Source organism: Monodelphis domestica, chromosome 1, assembly GCF_027887165.1.
Source record: "Monodelphis domestica isolate mMonDom1 chromosome 1, mMonDom1.pri, whole genome shotgun sequence".
Classification (NCBI taxonomy): domain Eukaryota; kingdom Metazoa; phylum Chordata; class Mammalia; order Didelphimorphia; family Didelphidae; genus Monodelphis; species Monodelphis domestica.
The window spans coordinates 603081289-603101155 of record NC_077227.1 but is presented as its reverse complement, the minus strand read 5'-3'; the positions used below and the strand labels follow the sequence as shown (position 1 = coordinate 603101155).

At 38.5% G+C, this 19867-nt stretch overlaps 1 protein-coding gene across 1 annotated transcript in view; it reads right to left on the bottom strand.

The window, feature by feature from the left end:
• Positions 1 to 6986, bottom strand: part of MERTK (MER proto-oncogene, tyrosine kinase) — a 127149-nt gene extending 120163 nt beyond the window's left edge. The window contains exon 1 of the mRNA XM_007476583.3: positions 6511 to 6986. Coding sequence (XP_007476645.2) covers positions 6511 to 6583 — 73 coding nt within the window. The 5' untranslated portion in view covers positions 6584 to 6986. The remainder of the gene's footprint in view (positions 1 to 6510) is intronic.
• Positions 6987 to 19867: the final 12881 nt, after the last annotated feature.

Sequence of the window (19867 nt, the reverse complement as noted above, 5' to 3'; positions counted from 1 at the left end):
TGGGTGGGGGTGGGACATGGCACACAGTGGGGGGTGGGGAAGGGCACAGCACACAGTCTGTAAAAGGTTCTAAAAAGTTCAACATCATTGGTCTATAGGAATCTCCAGACTGAAGAGTCCATAACACACACAAAAAGTTAAGAATCTCTGATCTAATCCAAAGCTTTCCCCTTTAATAGATGCTAAAAAGTGAAATAATTTTTCCAAAGAGGGAAGGGCAAGACATCATGAGATTTACTTTTTCTATTCTGTTTCTATAGACTCAACAAACAAGAGAAAAAAGTAAAGAAAGAAGGAAGGCTCTGTTGTCAACAGTGGGTCCAAATGGTGCTGACACTGATTACCAAAATGGAAGTTAGAAAAGTCCAGCTACTAAAGGAGAAGTTTAAGCATCAGGTAGCATGATAATCTATCTTTATATCACTCAATGCTCTTACCATCTCTGCCACTACCACCTCAGCCCCAACCCTTTCTATATTTAACATGCTGAACCTCCCTGGTTGCTATATTAGTTGATTACTATCTGAATATTCTTCTTTGGAAAACTCAAGTTGGTTTAGGAAACTGGTAATGGTCAGGACTTATTTGGATAATTCAGTCAAAAAAATTACTTTGGACCAAATTTAGGTTTACTTTAATAAGTCCATTTAAAGGCACATGAAAAGTCACTGAGTAGTACTCCATGAATGCTTTAGACCCTCTGACTGAGCAAGAGAATTTCTCACCCTAAATTTTGCTAGCAGGAAAATGTCATGTTGAAAATAATGTTTCAAAAATGGTGTTCTCTAAATTCTAGATAGTTCAAAGTGAGGGTTTCAGTGGAACAATAAAACAGTTCTGAAAATGAAGTTTTCACATCACCATTCTTTAATTAATAACTGTCTTAATTTTTTTCTTGACTGCTCTCTTCTTGGTAGTATAATGCAATCATCATTGCCTAAAACATTAATTGGTTAAAAATATGAATGTTAAAAATAAACAACAAAACAAAACCAGTGGCAATTCATACAGTGGTACCACCTTAGGGAACTTTACCACAAATGACTATTTTGAATTTGACACCTACTTGATGTTAACTTGACATTCCTCTGTAATTTGAATTGTGGAATGGCCTATTTTTCCTTAAATCATCAAATTCAAAGCTAGCATTTCTAAATCATCTCTTTGTTGCCTCTGTGACATTATACATTTAGCTGGCAAAATATTTCCCAGAATAAAGAAAGTGAATATATTATAGGATCTATAATCTTAAAGTTAGAAGGCTTTGGTTTGAAAGGTCATGTAGTCAATGAATCCACAAATGTTTATTAGCCCCTATTACATTCCCAAAACTATGTTAGACCCAAGAACACAAAAACACAAATACCAAATAATCCCTGTCCACAGAACTTACCCCCTTTATTTTATAGATAAAGAAACTGAGGCTGAGAGACATTAAATTACTCATCCAGGGGTACAAAGTTAGATTCTTGAAACTAGAATTAGTCTCAAAAATAATGAACCAATTGTTTATGGACTTAAGTAGAACTCTTTTTCATTTTCTGCCAGGTGAAATAAAACCTGTTCTGAAACAAAGAAAGGTAAATAAAGCAAGAAGAGACAGTTTCCTTTTTAAGTTCTGGCCCTCACTCAAGTACTGCTTTGCTTGCCTTTTATCATATCAAGAAAGCCTCCTTTTTTTATGTTTGGACATCAAATATATTTTGGCTTTAACATATTTTGTCCAAAAAAAAAAACTTGACCAAAAAAATTTAGTAGTTAATAATTTCTCTGCCATTAAAAAAAAGTTCTTCACAATTAACCACTATTCTTCAGTTTTCACAATAAACAGCTACTTTCAGAGTTCTTAGGTTCAAAGCTGGAAGAGGCATTAAAAAGCTATTAGTCCAACCCCCTAAAGAAGCTCCACTGAGAGATCAAGAGACCTCTCCAAGGTCACAACATACAATGAGGATTAGAATCTAGATCCTCTGACAACCTAGGGAGCACTCCTGAAACTTTCACTGTGAACTATCAGAAATTTGTAGACTAACATTCTTGAAATATTGTTTTCAACCTGACATATTCCTGTTAGAAAAATTCAAGATGGAACTGGGGAATTCTCCAATTCAATGTTCACAATACATTCCGCTTTGGGAAAAGATTAATTCTGTGACTATAAGACTGCTAACCCCCAAATAACTATAGTATAGCCAGTAAGTGAAGGGGAAATTCATTCTACCTATGGACTCGCCTTTTCTCTCAGCTACTCTGTTAGTTGACACCTTAGTGCCAAACTAGCAGTCACCACCCCTTAGTTGTTTTTGCTTTTGTTTTTATCCTTACTTTCTATCTTAATAGCAACTCTAAGACAGAAAGGCAAGAGCTAGACAAACTGGGGTTAAGCGACTTGCCCTGGGTTACACATAGCTAGGAAGAGTCTGAGGCTAGAGTTGAACTCAGGTCTTCCAGACTGACTCCAGACCTGGCACTCCATCCACTGTGCTTCCCAGCTGCCCCCCAACCCTTAGCTTTTCATATCTTAAGTAGTTCCTTTTTTCTCAAGCATGGAAAGATTTTCTCAAATTTCAAATCAATAAGTGGATTCTCTGTAGTGCTTTAGGTGGAGATTTTATATACCCAATCTTTGTATTCACTCTAGTTCTGGAGGGAAATTCATTCAAGAGACCCTTGGTTGGTTTTAAAACTACAGATTATCAGTACAAAGAGATAAAACTGCCATTTTTTGAGGGATGATTATCTAGTCTGGGATTAAACATCTTTTCAGTGCTTGGTCTATTAATTAGCAATTCCCTTACAAGTCACTGGGAAGGGGAAGGAATAAAAAACAATTGTTTAGCAGAACCCATTAAAAGTCTAGAGGTGGGAGGTAAATCCAATGGTTAAAATAATATTTTGATATTCTCTATGGATGTCGTTTATCCAGCTTTCTCCCTCCTCTCTTTTCATCTTGCTAGCAAATCAAATGAACTATCAGCAATATGTACAGCTTAGAAATAGGGAAAGTCTGCATTTATAATGATTCAATTTCTACCTTTAAATATGTTTCCTTATATGATTTTTTTCCTCTTAAGTTTTAGCAGTGGGAATACCTGTCTCTTTTTTAAAGAAAAGCAGCATTTCAGTTTTTCAAAAGACCAAAGTTTTTGAGCTGTTGCTTAAGCACAAGAGTTCTTAGTCTTTTTTCTTTTTTTTTTTTAATGCCAGGAACTCCTTGAGGAAAGTCTGGTGAAGCTATGGAGCCCTGTTAGGGTTTAAATACATAAAATAAAATACAGAGGATCACAAGAGAGTCAATTATATTGAAATACAGCTACAAATATTTTAAAAAGACAAATTAATGTTTCTTAGGTCAGGAATATCTGCTTAACAGACTGACAACCACAAGAAAAAAAATTTTTTAATTTGATTTAAAAGAATTTCCCTTTGTCTTTTAAATCTAGACAAAGCCTTTTATGGTTATCAAACCAACATCTGTTATCATGTGCAGGAGATTTTACTAGTGATTAAAAAGAAAAGACAGGGTCCCCTCCCCCTTTCATAATCATCTTATTTCCTTCCCTAAAACAATGATCACATAGTTAGAACTAACTTATTCTCAGTTCTTTCATGTTATTATAAAGTTGTGTGGGACCAGTTTCTCCAGCTGCCCGATTAAGTTGATGTCTAAATTGATTTCATCTCAAAGTTCAGGAGATTTCTTTAAAGCTTGCATTTTTTCTGGTTGTTAAAAAAAAAAAAGTGTTTGCCTTTAATTGCTATGGAGGGCCAAGTTTCCAGAATTCTTGAACTACCACATTCCTCAGACTAAAGAGTCTGATCTCAGGTAATCCACATGCAAAAAGGGATACTATTCAGAAATCTTTCAGAATACGGAATTTCTATCACAAATTAAGGTTTCCAAGAATTCCAGAAAACTGCTTCAACATCATTTGGGGCTGTAAAAGCTAACATTTGTATCTAAACCCCCAACCTATCAGCTAACCACATTCATGGTGAAATGAGATGGAAACCACATGTGGCACGGGAAGAGAAACCACTTAGCTAAGGAAAAATGTCTGGTATATGTTTAGTTAGCAAAAAAGCTATTTTTTTTTTTTTTATGATTTTGTAGACCTCAAATAACTCTTTTCCAATTCCTGGAGATCAAGAGGGCCATCGTTTTTAGAAAAGCTCTGAAATTCTGCCCTAGCAACAATAAAGTTAAAGGCAGGGTTTTTTGTTATTATCTTGTTTCAGTGTTCAATACAGAGAAAAATTTACTATGGACTTCAATATAAAATACTCAGGTTTGGGGGTTAATTTGTTTCTTTGTTTTTTCCTAATGAGTCAACTAAGGCCCAAAAGGTGATTTAATCACAGTTAAATATGGAACCCAGGTCTTCTGATAACAAGGTCCAGAGCTAATTCTACTCTGAGTGGTAGTCTAAACATTATTATGCATTCTTCATAGAAAAGCAGCTGAGGCCATGGTGGAAAGTACAAAGATTTTGAAATCAGATGATCTGGTTTCAGGTAAGGAAAGACTAGTAATTTTAGTTATCCATAGGTGGAAAATACTGCCAAGGTGATAATGGGTTCTCCTTCACTGGAGACTTCAAAATACTAACTATTTACATAGCATTTTAATGTTCACAAAACACTTTCCATAAATTATCTCATCTGAGGTAGCTATTATTAATCCAGCTTTAAAAGTGAGGAAGGTGAGCTTGAGGAAAGTTAAGTGAGTTGCTTGGTGCTTAGCACCATACCTGACTGCCTGAAATAGCAATTGTCAGAGGCAAGACTTGAATCAAAGTCTTGTTTAACATCAAGTCTGGCATGGTTAAAAAAGTCTTTCTTTAAAAGCAAATGATGGAGCAGTTAGGTGGCTCAATAGATAAGATAGCCCGGAAATGGGAGGTCCTGGTCCTGGGTTCAGATTTAGTCAGATACTATCTAGTTTTGTGGCCCTGAGGAAGTCATTTAACCCTAGTAGTCAAGCCCTTAGGATACTTATTGATTCTAAAGGAAAGAAAGGGCTTTTTGTTTTCCCCAAAAGGCAAATGGCCACTCATATGTGATGCCAAAGGGATTCTAATTTAGGTACAGGTTAGATTTGAGCCTCTCAGAGTCTGTTATTCTGTAAATATTCTGTATGTTTCAACTCTGCTACCTATTTTTATAAGCTCTCTAAAATCATGAAATTTCTTTGGGCTTCAGTTTCATCATATGTAAAATGAGAGGACTGAAATAAGATGATCTCTAATATCCAGATTCTAAGAGTGGTTAGTTACACATGCTCTGCTCCTGTGCAGCTATAACTATCTCAGCTAACTTCTCATTTAACTGTGTTCTCTTATTCATATCTGAAGAATAACTCTACCTAAAGTGAGTTGAGGGGGCAGCTGGGTTGAGAGTCAGGCCTAGAGATGGAAGGTCCTGGGTTCAAATATGACCTCAGACACTTCCTAGCTGTGTGACCCTGGGCAAATCACTTGACCCCCATTGCCTAGCCCTTACTACTCTTCTGCCTTGGAATCAATACCTAGTATTGATTCTAAGACTGAAGGTTAGGGTTTAATAAATAAATAAATAAAGTGAGCTGATAGTGGTCTCCAAAACTCCCCCGGACAGCCTGGGGCTTAATTCAAGATAGGAAAGAAGTTAGGGGAAGTTTTATGTGTCTGCCTGAACAGTCTAGTAGTCTAGTGGTCGGTATGAGGACTCTAGCTTTTTTTTAAGGCGGATTCTGCCCGAGATTTGCCTTTCAGAGTTCTTCGTGCTCAGTTATAAAAGGGTTAGTGCGGAGGGGGCTGAGAGATGGATAGAGGGAGAGAAAAGGAATGTATCTCATCACTTCCTAACCTCACAAGAACGTGACTAATAATACAGCTTGCCCCCGTTTACTGCTGTGACATTGTGCAAACTATTTAAGTATTCTGGACCTCAGTTTCCTTATCTGTAAGATGAGGGGGGTAGACTATAACTTGGAAGACCTCTCCTTACTTTAAATCTATGATCCTAAGGACAAAGATTACCCGTGGGAAATTCTGGGCCCTCCGGGAAGATGCTATCGGGTGAGTCAGTTTTTAAAGCAAAGAAGCAACAGAACCATCGGCGCTCCTCTGGATCCAGCTCTTGGAGCCAAGAGGCTGCCTACCTCCCTGAGTTCCCACTACGGGAATGGAAGAGGGTAAGAGATGGCAAGGGATCTGGGAATAGGGGGGAGAAGTGGTGCATTCATTCAACCAACAAGGATTTTATTAAGTGCCAAGAATCCTGCTGGATCCCAAATGCAAGAGTAAGTGGAAAGGAAGGAAACAAAGCTCTGGGAAGAGCCTGGAGTCGTTTGCAAACAAAAGCCCTCCTGTGCTCATGTACATACATACATACATACATACACATACACACTCAGGCAAGAGCATACATACAGTCAGGCAAAGCGCGCTCTTTCCCAGCCCGGGCCCCAGCTCCACACCTGGACCTGGAGCCTCAGCCAGACCGCCGCGCAGGAATCTCTGCACTTACCTCCTCCCGAGATTGGCATGAGGATGAGGTGGATGAGAAGAAGCAGTCCCTGGAGCCTCCCCGCCAGCTCCATAGCTGCGCTGCTTCGCTCCAGGCGAACCAGAAAGGGAGAACCGTCTGCCAAGAAGGACTGGAGTGACCGACCAGAGGCTCACAGCTGGACGGGCCCCTCGGCCGTGCACTGGTCGTTGTTATAGAGGAATCAGAGAAGATCCAGGCCAGTCATCTCCACTCCCTACTAAATCCCCTATCTTCACTCCCCCTTAAGCCACCCACTCCCGCTCCAGTTCACTCCGGGTAGGGAACCCTGAGTGCCTGAGGCAAGCAGCCAGACAGGAGCCACAGGTTTAGACTCTTGATTTGGCTGCTGGCATCCGAAACCTGCCCGAGCTATCACTGAGCATGCCCAGTTCTGAGGCTGCAGCTCCTACTCTGCAGCCAGCCACCTAGGAGTTTAAAAGACCAGAGGAGAGGGTGGCTGCGCAGAGGAAATGGGGCGGGGAAGGGGGCCGAGCATCAGCTAAGGGGCTGGCGCTGAGCCTCAGCAGGGTGGGAGCAGAGCAAGCTGAGGGTCATACGGAAGATTTCACCAGGGTAAATCAGGGTCAGCACCACCGTTTGGTTTTTTTTGGGCCCGAAGATAAATACTGTAGCTGGACTCTGACCTCCTTCGAAACTCTCAGTCCAGACATAGTATCCAGATCTATTTTAAGGGAGGAAAAAGAAAAGTATTTTTTTCTTCCACAAGAATATTTTTTAAAATACTCATTCGCTTATTATAGATTGAGAAATCTTTTGAGAGTCTACCTTCCTTTGTATATGGAGTGCTTAAGCACAGTGCCTGGCACGAAGTAGGAGATTAAAGCATACTTATTTACTTGATATGGCACACTGATAGGTACAGAGGCAGGAAGAATATGAAGACACTTAACATCAGGGAATTGGGTGTCATGGGAAGAGCACACCTTGAATTCAGAGTTAGGATTCTGCTTTTGCTACTTGTTTCTGTCCATCTAAAGCCAAGACACATCTTTGGAACCTCGGTTTCCTCTCTATCAAATGAAAGATTTGGATTAGATGGCTCCTTCCACCTCTAAATCCCATCCTCCTACAACCAACCTAGTTGAGGAGCTAAAATGCATGAAAAGGTAACTTGAATAATCAATATAGAGCTAGGCAAATAATGCGTAAGAGTGCATAGAAATTATGTATAGTTAGCTAAGTGGTGCAATGGATAAAGGGCCAGATCTAGAGTCAGGAAGACCCAAGTTCAAATCACACTTGATTAAGTCACTAAACTTCAGTTAATTCAGTTCCTTTCTCAGTAAAATTGGGATAATAATAGCACTTGCTTCACAGTGTTGTGGTAAAGACCAAATGAAATGATGTAGTTCAAAATCATATTAAAGAAGGAAAGAAAGATGAAAACAAAAATGCTTTATATTATCTAATTTGATCTTCAGAATGATTCCATGCAATACATAAAATAAGAATCTCTAGTTATTTATAAGGACTGAATCTCTGAGAATTTTGGAGATTAAGCTCACACAGTTAGGCCAAGGCTTAAAAGCAGAGATTTAAAACTAAAAAGAATCATCTTACCTTTCACATCTTCTCAAATATTCTTCTTCTCAACTCTATAATCTATATACATTGTCCTACTTACTGCTACTTGGATACAATATTCCACCATCTCTGCATCTTTGCCCTGGCTGTTCCACTAGCCTGAATGTTCTCTTTTACACATCACTTCTTAGTTTCTCTGGATTCCTTCAAAACTCAATCAAATGCTTCCTCTTACTGAAGGCTTTCAACAGTTTCTCCAACTGCTAGTGGCCTCTCCTCTAGATTACCTTCCATTTTTTCTGTATGTATCTTGAATATAAGTGGTCTACTACCCCCATTAGTATGGGCCCTTCTTGCCATCAAGAATTTGGGCTGTCAACTTCCGGGTAAACATGGCTGCAATCTAGATGCCACACGCTTCCTCTCCCTGGCACCAAATGAAATAGACTACATCAAAGGAGCATAAAAAAAACCACCTTTGGAGGAACAGAAGGACTCCCCAGTACCCCAAAGAGGCGAAGGTACGTGGGGTTTGAACATTTTCACACTATAATAAGAAGGAGGAAAAGCTTGCACAGAAACGTGAACTGAGCCGCCCTTCCCCCCCACCTCCCCCACCAAACCAGAGTGAGCTACTGGAGCACTCACTGGGGCAGCGAGTGAGTGGGGAACATCTCTGTCTGGAGGGGGCACTCCAGGGTCCTTGGGATCTGGGGGCTGCCAGGAAACAACATCTCAGGGCGGTTTCACGGGAGAATCCTGCGCTGAGCACAGGGGCCGCAGAGCTATACTCAGGGTGGTTGCGCTGATTATCTGGGCAGAGCTGAACACCTGGGCAGTTTGGCTGTGACCAGGGCCCCAGCGCTCTAAGAAACCTCGGAGGCTGGGAAGAACTAGTCTGAGGCAACCTAAATTCACAGAAAACCCGCCCACATCACCCAGACCCCAGACCAAAAAAGAAAGTGGAATAAAACCACCAAAGGGATGGTTCACATGGCCCAAAATCAAGCCTCCAGGAAGAAAGGGGAAAAGGTAACTATTGAAAACTTTTATGGTGGGAGTACCCAAGGAAAAGAAGAGAATGAGGATGAAATCCAAAAGAAATCAGAACATGCCTCCCAAAAAGGAAACTATCAACAAGCTCTGGAAGATCTCAAACTGGAGCTTACCCAAAAGATGGAAAGCTTCTGGAAAGAAAAATGGGAGAAAGAGATCAGCAGTCTGATAGACAAGACTTCTCAATTGGAGAAAGAGCTCGAAGCATCCAATAGAAGGGCAGACAAAGCTGAAAAGCAAAACCAGTCCCAAATGACCAGAATTAAGCAACTCGAAGAAAGTGAGATCATAAAACAGCAAGAATCAATAAAGCAAAGCCAAAAAATTAATGAATTAGAAGAAAACATAAAATATCTCACTGAAAAGGTCACAGACTTGGAAAGCAGAGGAAGAAGAGACAACCTCCAAATTATCGGTCTCCCAGGAAAAACCAGAGATAAATAATAACCTCGATGTTATTCTACAGGAGATTATTGAAGAAAATTGGAAAATTGCCCACACGTTCTGGAGCAAGGGGGCAAAATAGAAATAGAAAGGGTTCATAGAACACCCTCTATACTAAATCCCCAAAAGACAACCCCCAGGAATGTAAGTGCCAAATTCAAGAGCTTCCAAGAAAAGGAGAAAATCCTACAAGAAGCCAAGAAGAGGAGCTTCAGATATAGGGGGGCTCCCATAAGGATCACACATGACTTAGCAGCTAACACACTAAGAGACCGCAAAGCATGGAACATGATATTTAGAAAGGCAAGAGAGCTGGGTCTCCAACCAAGAATCAACTACCCAGCAAAACTGACTATATACTTCCAGGGGAAAGTATGGGCAGTCAACAAAATAGAAGACTTCCAAGCATTTGCTAAGAAAAGACCAGAACTTAGTGGAAAATTTGATATCCAAGCACAGAAAGCAAGAGAAACATGAAAAGGTAAATATGAAAGAAAGGGAAAAAGAGATAAATCTTATCTTTTTCTTTAAGTCAAACTCTTTTTTATAAGGTCTACATTTACATCAAATTATATATATTAATATGTGGGGAAAATGTTTTGCGTAACTCTCAAAAATTGTATACATCATAAGAGTAGTTAGAAGACACATGCATAGGGAAAGATTGGGGCATTAAGAAGATTTGGTGAAAGTGGGGGCAAAGAAAGGAAAAGGGAGGGGGGAACCGTCGATAATACTAAGATTTACTTCAAGAAATAGGAGGGGACTTAATAGAATAATCTTTCCCATATAAAGATGCACATGGGAAGGGGAGGGGAAGAACTCTCATATGAGAAGGAGAGGAAGAGAGGGTGAATTGGAATTACTTAAATCTTACTCTCAGTGAAATCAAATCTGAGAGGGAAGAACATCTAGATCCAGTGGGATCCTGAATTCTATCGTATCCAACAGGGCAAGAAAGAAAGGAAAATTAAGGAGGGGGAGGGGAGAGGGAGTATAAAAAGGGAGGGAAGGAGAGGGGGAGGGGAAGGGAGCATAAAAATGGAGGGGCTAGAAAGGGAAGCATCTCAAGGGAGGGGACTAGGGGGACTGACCCAAAGTAAATCACTGGTTCAAAAGGATATAGCTAAAGAAGAAAGGTCAGAACTAGGGGAAGATATCAAAATGCCAGCGAATCCACAAGTGACAATCATAACTTTGAACGTGAATGGGATGAACTCACCCATAAAATGTAGACAAATAGCAGATTGGATTAGAACCCAAAACCCTACCATCTGTTGTCTTCAAGAAACACATATGAGGTGGTTGACACTCACAAGGTTAGAATTAAAGATTGGAGTAAGACCTTTTGGGCCTCAACTGATAGAAAGAAGGCAGGAGTTGCAATCATGATATCTGACAAAGCCAAAGCAAAAATAGACCTGATTAAAAGGGATAGGGAAGGTAAATATATTCTGTTAAAAGGGAGTATAGACAATAAAGAAATATCACTAATCAACATGTATGCACCAAATGGTATAGCATCCAAATTTTTAATGGAGAAACTAGGAGAATTGAAGGAGGAAATAGATAGTAAAACCATATTAGTGGAAGACTTGAACCAACCACTATCAAATTTAGATAAATCAAACCAAAAAATAAACAAGAAAGAGGTGAATGAAATCTTAGAAAAATTAGAGTTAATAGACATATGGAGAAAAATAAATAGGGACAAAAAGGAATACACCTTCTTTTCAGCACCACATGGCACATTCATAGATCATACACTAGGTCATAGAAACATGGCACTCAAATGCAGAAAAGCAGAAGAATTTGGGCTGTCATTCAGTCATGTCCAATTCTACATGACCCCATAAACCATAGCTATCCATGGGGTGTTCTTGGCAAGCATACCAAAGTGTTTTGCATTTTTCTTCTCTAGTGGATCAGTTTATCAATCAACCAGAAGTTGAGTAACTTGCTCAGAAGTCTAGGAAGACTGAGGCCAGATTTGAACAAGATATCAAGAGGCAGCTGTGACTTAGTGATTAATAGCACTGGGCATGGAGTCAGGAAAGATCAGAGTTTAAATCTAGCCTCAGATCATTCATAGCTGTGTGACCTTGGGCAAGTAACTTAACCTCCAAGTGACTCACAAAAGGATCCAGTAGAGAAGGAAATGGTAAACCACTCCAGTATTCTTACCAAGAAAACTTCATGAACTGCTCTGATCTATGAGATTATGAAGAGTTGGACATGACAACAAATTCTTAAGAATAAAAACTCCTTTCCCCTACCCCTATCCTTATATTCCCCAGCACTTAGCAGTGTACCTAACAAATACTAAACATTTCATAAATACTTGTCAAATGACTGGCCATAGAAGGAAAAGGAGGCATAGAAAACCCAAAAGACTTGATCAGATCTTCATACTCCAAATCCAACACCAGATCCAGAGCTTTTCCCCGCTATACTACTCTGCTTCTTAAGCTACCACGTTTTATTTTCAGAACTGTTACTTTAAAATGTTGTAAAAATCAAACAGCACAAAATTGGAAGATGGAATATTGTAAATAAAAGGGCACAGCACCAGAGACCTAGCATCAGATCCAAACTCTACCATTTACTGTTTAGGAGATGACCTTGGACACCATTACCTCTCTTTACCTCTGTCTCCTCATCTGTAAAATCATGAAAGGAAATGTGGACTCAATCTCAAAGGTTTCTTTCCCTCCAACTTTCTTTGATTTTGAGTATTCCTTAAACCCTCTAAACTGTATATCATATTTTCCAACTTAGCATTCAATCCTTTCAAAAAATCAATTAAATTATTTAAAACATTCACAGTTCTAAGAAAAGGAACATGAAAACATTATAATAAAGACAATGGCATTATTCCTTTGCTTTCAAATGCAGCTTGAACTTCCTGAGAGTAGATATTGTTTGTTTTACTTTTGGTTCTGAATTTACAATACTGGATTCATACTGAGTATTTAATTAATGCTTTTCATTGGTAGAAAAGATGAAAAAAGAGAAGTTTAAATGCCAAGTTGGCTTGACCACAGAGAGCTAAAAAAGTAAAAGGAAATAGTTCAAAGTTTGAAATGCAAGACAGATCACTCAGTAGTACAAACCCAAACCACAAAATCAAGAATGGTCCTGGAGTCTCCATATAGGAACTGGATAAGGAAAGAAGATGAAGTTTTTTAGAAATGCGGAGGTAAATAAAATTAATGGAAAAATTCTTTGATTACAGAAAAGCAAAAGGAAATGTCAATGTTATTAGAGAAACATGACAACTGAATTTTTAAAGTGATAAATGTCTTTATGAAAAATTTCAGCTGCAGTCATTTAATAAGTGTTGCTTATAATGAGAAGGCTACAGATCCAAAGTAGGACAGGAAAGAAACTGAATAGATTTATATCAAAAGAATAAAAACTTAAAGCAATTACAAGAGGATGATATAGACTCTCTTTTCCTATAAATAAACAAAGTGTGTTAGAGTAGAAAGAAAAAAGATAAAACTAGGAATTAGACTTGGCTTCAAATCCTGGTTCTTCAATTAATTGCCTATATGCTACATAACAGTCAAAAGGCTATAAATTCTACAATTACATCGATAGAGGGAGTTTCCTTACAGAGAATTTAAAATTAAATCTCTGCTTATAGCACTGATCAGATTTTTTTTGTTTGGAAGAGTGGGGGGAGGGGGGAATGACAGGAAAGGTTATTTACATTACGTGTAAGACTCCCTCTTTATACAAGACTCCCAGAGACAGGTTTTATTTGCAAACTAACCAACAAACAACCTAGAAATGCTTTCAGAGAGGGCTTATGTTCCAGACTTGTACACACGTGCGAAAGATCGAAGCCTTATCTTTAAGTCTTTAATGTGCAAACAGTCAGAGCTTAGAATCTCCTCCATTCTACTCTCCACCTTCAAGCCTTTTGGAATTGGAATGCTATTACTAGGGCATCCATATTTTAGGAATTGTTTTGAAAACAACTGCTTTGGAATTGTGATTAAAATGACCAAGACTCGCCAGAGTTTGGCTACTATTTTTTGAGATTTGAGAAACTATTTGAGAACTAGAATACAATTGGAGTGTATTACTAGGCTTCTGAGTTGAACAAGACTGAAAAATGACTGAACAACAACAAAAGCCAGGTCTACCCAGTAAACACACAATAAAAGAAGCTACATATTTTCACATGTAATCCTCCTTTTCTGTCCTTTGTATATGAAAAGGTTCATGTTTGTTGGTGTTTCCAGAGTTCAACACACACACACACACAGACACACAGACACACACACACACACACACACACATACATATCCTTCCACCAGCACAGTATAAAAGCTGATATTTTAAGATCATCTCCTTAGATTGATCATAGAGAGACTATAAATGACTTTAGGAAATATCACAAAATATGAGTTAGAAGGAACCTACAGCTATAAATTCTAATCCATAGATGAAGGAATCTTCAGTATTACTACCCAAGTACTCATCAAGCTGGGTGGTTCAATAAATAGAGTACTAGGCCTAGAATCAGAAAGACTAATCTTCATGAGTTCAGATCTGGCTTCAAGCACTTACTAGAATACCACTAGTAGGTCTATATCCCAAAGAGATAAAAAAAAAGAAGTGGGGATTGGGAAAGGACCTGCTTGTACAAAAATATTTATAGCTGCTATTTTTATGATAGTAAAGAATTGAAAATTGGAGGGATGTCCATCAACTAGGGAATGGATAAACAAATTGTGGTCTATAATGGTGATGGAATATTATTGTGCTACAAAGAATGATTTCAGAAAGAGCTGGATTTATATGAACTGATATAGTGAGATAAGCTGAACCAGGAAAACAATATACATAGTAACAACAATATTAACCTTATTTACCTCAGTTTCCTCATCTGTAAAATGAGCTTCAGAAAAAAATGGGAAACCATTCCATTATCTTGGCCAAGAAAACAATCGCATGAAGAGTTGTACATAACTGAAAAAAAACTGCATGACAACAATACTCATCTAGCTTCTACTTGAAGGTCTCCAAGGAGAGGGGATTCCCTGCCTCTCAAGGCAAGCCACCCATTCTACTTTAGGATAGCTCAAACTTTTAGGAAGGAAGGAAGGAAGGAAGGAAGGAAGGAAGGAAGGAAGGAAGGAAGGAAGGAAGGAAGGAAGGAAGGAAGGAAGAAAGAAAGAAAGAAAGAAAGAAAGAAAGAAAGAAAGAAAGAAAGAAAGAAAGAAAGAAAGAAAGAAAGAAAGAAAGAAAGAAAGAAAGAAAGAAAGAAAGAAAGAAAGAAAGAAAGAAAGAAAGAAAGAAAGAGAGAAAGAAAGAAAGAGAGAAAGAGAGAAAGAGAGAAAGAGAGAAAGAGAGAAAGAGAAAGAGAGAAAGAGAGAAAGAGAGAGAAAGAAAGAAAACCTTTTACCTTACCTTCTCTCTTAGAATCAATACTAATGATCAGTTCCAAGACAGAAGAGTTGTAAAGGCTTGACAATTGGGATCAAGTGACTTGCCTAGAATCATACAGCTAGGAAGTATCTGAGGCCAGATTTAAACCCAGCCCATCTCATCTCCAAGTCTGATTGTCTATCCATGGAGTCACCTAGGTGCTTCATCAATGTTCTTCTCAAACTATGACACCCAGACTGAGTGAAATGCTCTAAAAGAGATCTGATGAAAACCGAGTACAATGAGATCATCATCTGCCAATTCCTGAAAGCTACATCCCACTTAATGCAGCCCAAAGTCACATTAGCATTTTTTTCTTGAGCCCCATCACACTGTAACTCAGGTAGTTTGCAATCCATTAAACCCTCAGATACTTTTCAGGTTGCCTTCTAACCATCCTTCCCCCATACACTTGTCAAATGGATTTTTTTGGTTACCTAATAAAGATAACATTTATATAGAGTTTTAAGGTTTTTAAGATGCTTTACAAATATTCTTTCATTTTATTCTCACCAAAACCTGAGGAAATAGATGTTATTATTCCTTATTTTACTGATAAAGAAACTCAGACTGAAAGTGATTAAATTTCATATAGCTATTATGTATCTAAGGTCAGATTTGAACTCAAGAATTCCTGATTCCAGGTCCAAAATTTTACCCACTGTGTTACCTAGTTGCCTCCTTCTCCAGACTTTAAATGTATTTTCATCCTATTAAATTCAACCAAATACTCTAAAAAATCAAGATTCTTTTGGATTTTGAACTGTCAGCAAATGTACTAGCTATCCATTCCAGATTTGTGACATTTGCAAATGTGATCAACATGCCATCTATGGTTTTATTTAAGACCTTAAGAATTTTAAACTACTGAGGGTCAAGCTCAGATCCCTGAGGCACTTGTTTTGGAGACTTTCTATCTTTGACTTTGACTTTGACATCCAACCATTAATCATTTTTTGAGTCTGGTCATCCAGCCAGTTGTGTCTTTTTGATGTTTATTATTTAATCCATATTTCTCCATCCTTTCTGCAATAAATAATATTATATAATTTATCCAAAGTTTTGCTAAAATCCAGGTTAAGCTCTATCCACTATATTTCCTTAATCTTTTACTTTAATAATCCTATACAAAAGGGAAAAGCAGGTAGTCTCTCTGTCTGTCTTGATTTCCCTTTCAAGAGATTTGCCAAACCTTTTTCATGAAGCTTTTGGAAAACTTTTACAGGAATTAATCAAGCTTGTTGACCAAAATCTAGTGTATAGCTTTTGTTCCCTTCCTTTTCTTGAAAATCAGGACATTTGTCCTTTTCCAATTTCATGGAACCTTTCCCGTTTTTCATGTCCTTTCAAATAATAAGGGCAGTGACTCAACAATTGCACCTACTAGTTATTTCAGGAACCAGGGATGAAGTTCATCTGGGCTGAGTGGCAAATTCATCCATGACAGTTAATTACTCTCTTTGCTTACCTTGATTGTCAACAACTCCTTAGTCATTTTTGTTCTATCATTTCTTGTAAAGGTCATTCTTTGCAGAGAAAACAAACAAAATGAGGATTGAGCAGTTTTGCCTTCTCTTCCTTGTCAATTATCATGCTTTTGCTCACTCCAAGCAAGAATCCTATTCCTTCTTTGATCTTCCCTTTTCACCAAATATAACTAGCTTCCTTGTCTGCCTCAGCTCATTGTAGACATTAAGGATACTTAAAGGTTAGTGTTATTTGTCTTGTATGTCTATGACTTTTTCCTTTTTCTTTTACTAAAACCTCTCTGATACATTGTGGCCAATATATTTGTAAGTTAGGGACTCAGTGACAACCTATTGGGAACTCAGTACAGAGATTTCCCTAGATTTTTGAATTGGGCTTTGAGCCAAAAGACATGTGTCACCTACATAAAGTAGGTCAGGACTTTTGACACAAGATTGACACTTAATTAAAAGAGATACACTGGAAGTAAGTGACACTGGAGACAACAATGAACACTCTACTGTAGTTCTCAATTTAATTGCAAAATAGAGCACAAATACCATCACCATCCCTCTACACCCACTGTGTTTTTCATTTTAACTGCAAAACCACTTAATTGTCATTATACCATTGTTGTATTCCTGTTTTCCCAATAACAAATGATGTCTTTATTACAGTATGTTGTGGTCTAGAATGTCTGCTGCCCCTGCCAATACATAGTCTCTCTGAATCCTCAGGTAGTTTGCTAGTGGCCTTGATGATCAAATATAGTTCAATGCCTTAGACATATTTTATAAATAATCCCTATAGGTATTTTATAAATAATATTCTACAAATCCCTACAATGAGAATTGATTTGTCCTCTGTTTATAATAACCTCTTGAGGTGTCCACATGTGATATTAACTTAATTATTAATTACTATTACTTTTAACTTATGTAATATTTATAGAGAAAGAATGGGGAATTGAAAAAACAGGAGATACAGAAAGTTTGTAGCAGGGAATTGTGACAAGGAAATCACTTTAAAAGACTGATATATATTAATTTAAGGTCGCCAAGGAATTCAGCTATGTAATTCCTAAATGAAAACTCAAGTCAGCAGTCAACCTTTTATGGAGTTTTTAATTACAAACAGGAGGAAGAAAGATATGAGAGAGAAAGAGAGAGAGAGAGAGAGAGAGAGAGAGAGAGAGAGAGAGAGAGAGAGAGACAGAGAGAGAGAGAGAGAGAGAAAAGGGAGAGAAGAGAGAAGGGAATAGGGCTTAAATACCCCCTCTGTTTAGGCTGGGCCAAAAGGCCCAAGCCCTTAGATAGCTGAGGCAAAGAAAAGAGATCAGTCCCTATCACTCACGTGACCAAAATGGAGAAACAGTCTCAGGGGCCTCCACCTCCAGCCTCCTTCAGAGCAAGCTTCTCAGAGCACAACCTCTCAGAGCAAAACCTCTCCAACCACCCCCAGTCCTCAGACCCCTCTATCTTTAAGGAAAACATCTCAGTTCCCTCCCCTCAGTTCTCACATCTACCAATCACTGTCCATGTCTTCCCTGTGCCAATGGTGGCTCTAGCTTAACCCAGGACCGCCTAGAGGTCTGCCCCTTTGCACATGTCTGTTGAAGGTCATATTCTCAAATAATTAAATTTTGATCTATGCTGTAGCCCTTCCTAAATCCTGTTAGGACTGAGTAGGGTAGAGATTGTAAGTTCCAAGACCTGGTTCTATCATTCCAAGTATCTCTATTGTATCAATTCTAAAATCAATCATGACTCAAAGAACTTCCTGTTCTATGCTTAAGCATAGGTCAAAGCCCTTTCCATTGTTCAGCAAAAGGTTTCTGTCCTAAAGTAATATTAAGTAGGGAGGAGAAGGACCCTCCCATGCCAAGGGGGGTTCACATTCCAATAGACTATCAGTAGGAAATTTTTCAAGTATGAAATTTCCCAATGGTGAAATTTCCAACATTTATAAGTCTAAGAAATTTTAATGTTTACAGAATGGAGGAGTTGAAGGGAGAGAGGGAATATGGCTGCTGGTGAGGCAGAAGGAAAGAGATGTTCCCTGCTGAGAGGCTATATTTGGAACAAAAGAGGGTGTCCAAAAAATGAGTCACTAATGATAGCAATCTTGCTGGATTGTTGCCGAAGTTTCCCCAGAGCAGGTAAACATGAACCCTCCTGAGGGACAAGCCTTTCCCCAGAATTTGGTCTCCCAGCAGGGGTCCAATAAGGACCATTTGTAATTGGATGTCTGTCCTGAGGCTCAGCTCCCTCTATATCCCAGAAAAGATAATCCACTTATCTGACTGCGATATTCAAATAAGATAAATTTTAATAACCAGTTCGGATTGGAGAGATATCAGGAAAAAGGGAAGAAGGATGTCCCTAAATAAGGTTGGAGTCTTTCTCAGCTTTGGAGCTGAGGCCAGGACTCACAGGTTGGTGAAGGGTTTCTCTTATTACTGTCTACGCTATATCTGTGCTAGTTTTCTTAATTTCAAAATCTTAGCAGTAGACAGCAAGCAACAAGAAAAGTTCTGACTTTCAGAGCTGTTTGGGCCTGTCTCTTTGGGCTGAAGAAATCGAGGCACTCCTATCCAGACTGGGAAGCCAAAGCTCCACCCACTGCCCCCACTGTCAGTCTTGACAATTTCTTCTCTCTCTAATATTCCCATTGTTGCCTGTTCCAACACAGTGGCAGAAAGTTCAGAACATGTTCTAGTTTCCTTTCCACACTTAATATATAAATATATTTATTTGTTTAATTTAGCATTACTATGTAGGTATCATAAGTCCTGTACCTATATTATAATATATTCATATACCCAGTATCTCTCAACTGAAAGTGATTCAGTGGGTTCTAAATTGAATTGCCATCTTAGAAAACTTTCTCCACTGAGGGACCCAGTAAATTGGCACAGAACTCCCAAAACTTTGCATATAAAAATCTCTCTGTCTGTCTGTCTGTCTGTCTGTCTCTCTCTCTCTCTGTCTCTCTCTCTGTCTCTCTCTCTCTCTCTCTCTCTCTCTCTCTCTCTGTCTCTGTCTCTCTCTCTGTCTCTCTCTCTCTCCTCTTTTTGAATACATTTGGGGCCACAGGTTTTGGTCCAGTCCTCTTCTCTGCACTTTTGTTTAAATTTTATTTAATTATTTTTTCATGCCTGCCCTCAGGTTTCTACATATTAATTAACTGTGAGTAGGAAGAAGGTAATGAAATAATATCTTTCTACATTTATACCAGGTGCTAATTGATATGAAGCATTGTTTCTGATTTAACTGAAGGATTTAACAATTTAAAATCACTTCCAAAGACAAACAGTCTTATATTGAAACATTTTGGAGTTAGCACTAGAATCTCCAAATTCCAAATGTTAAAATTTTAATGT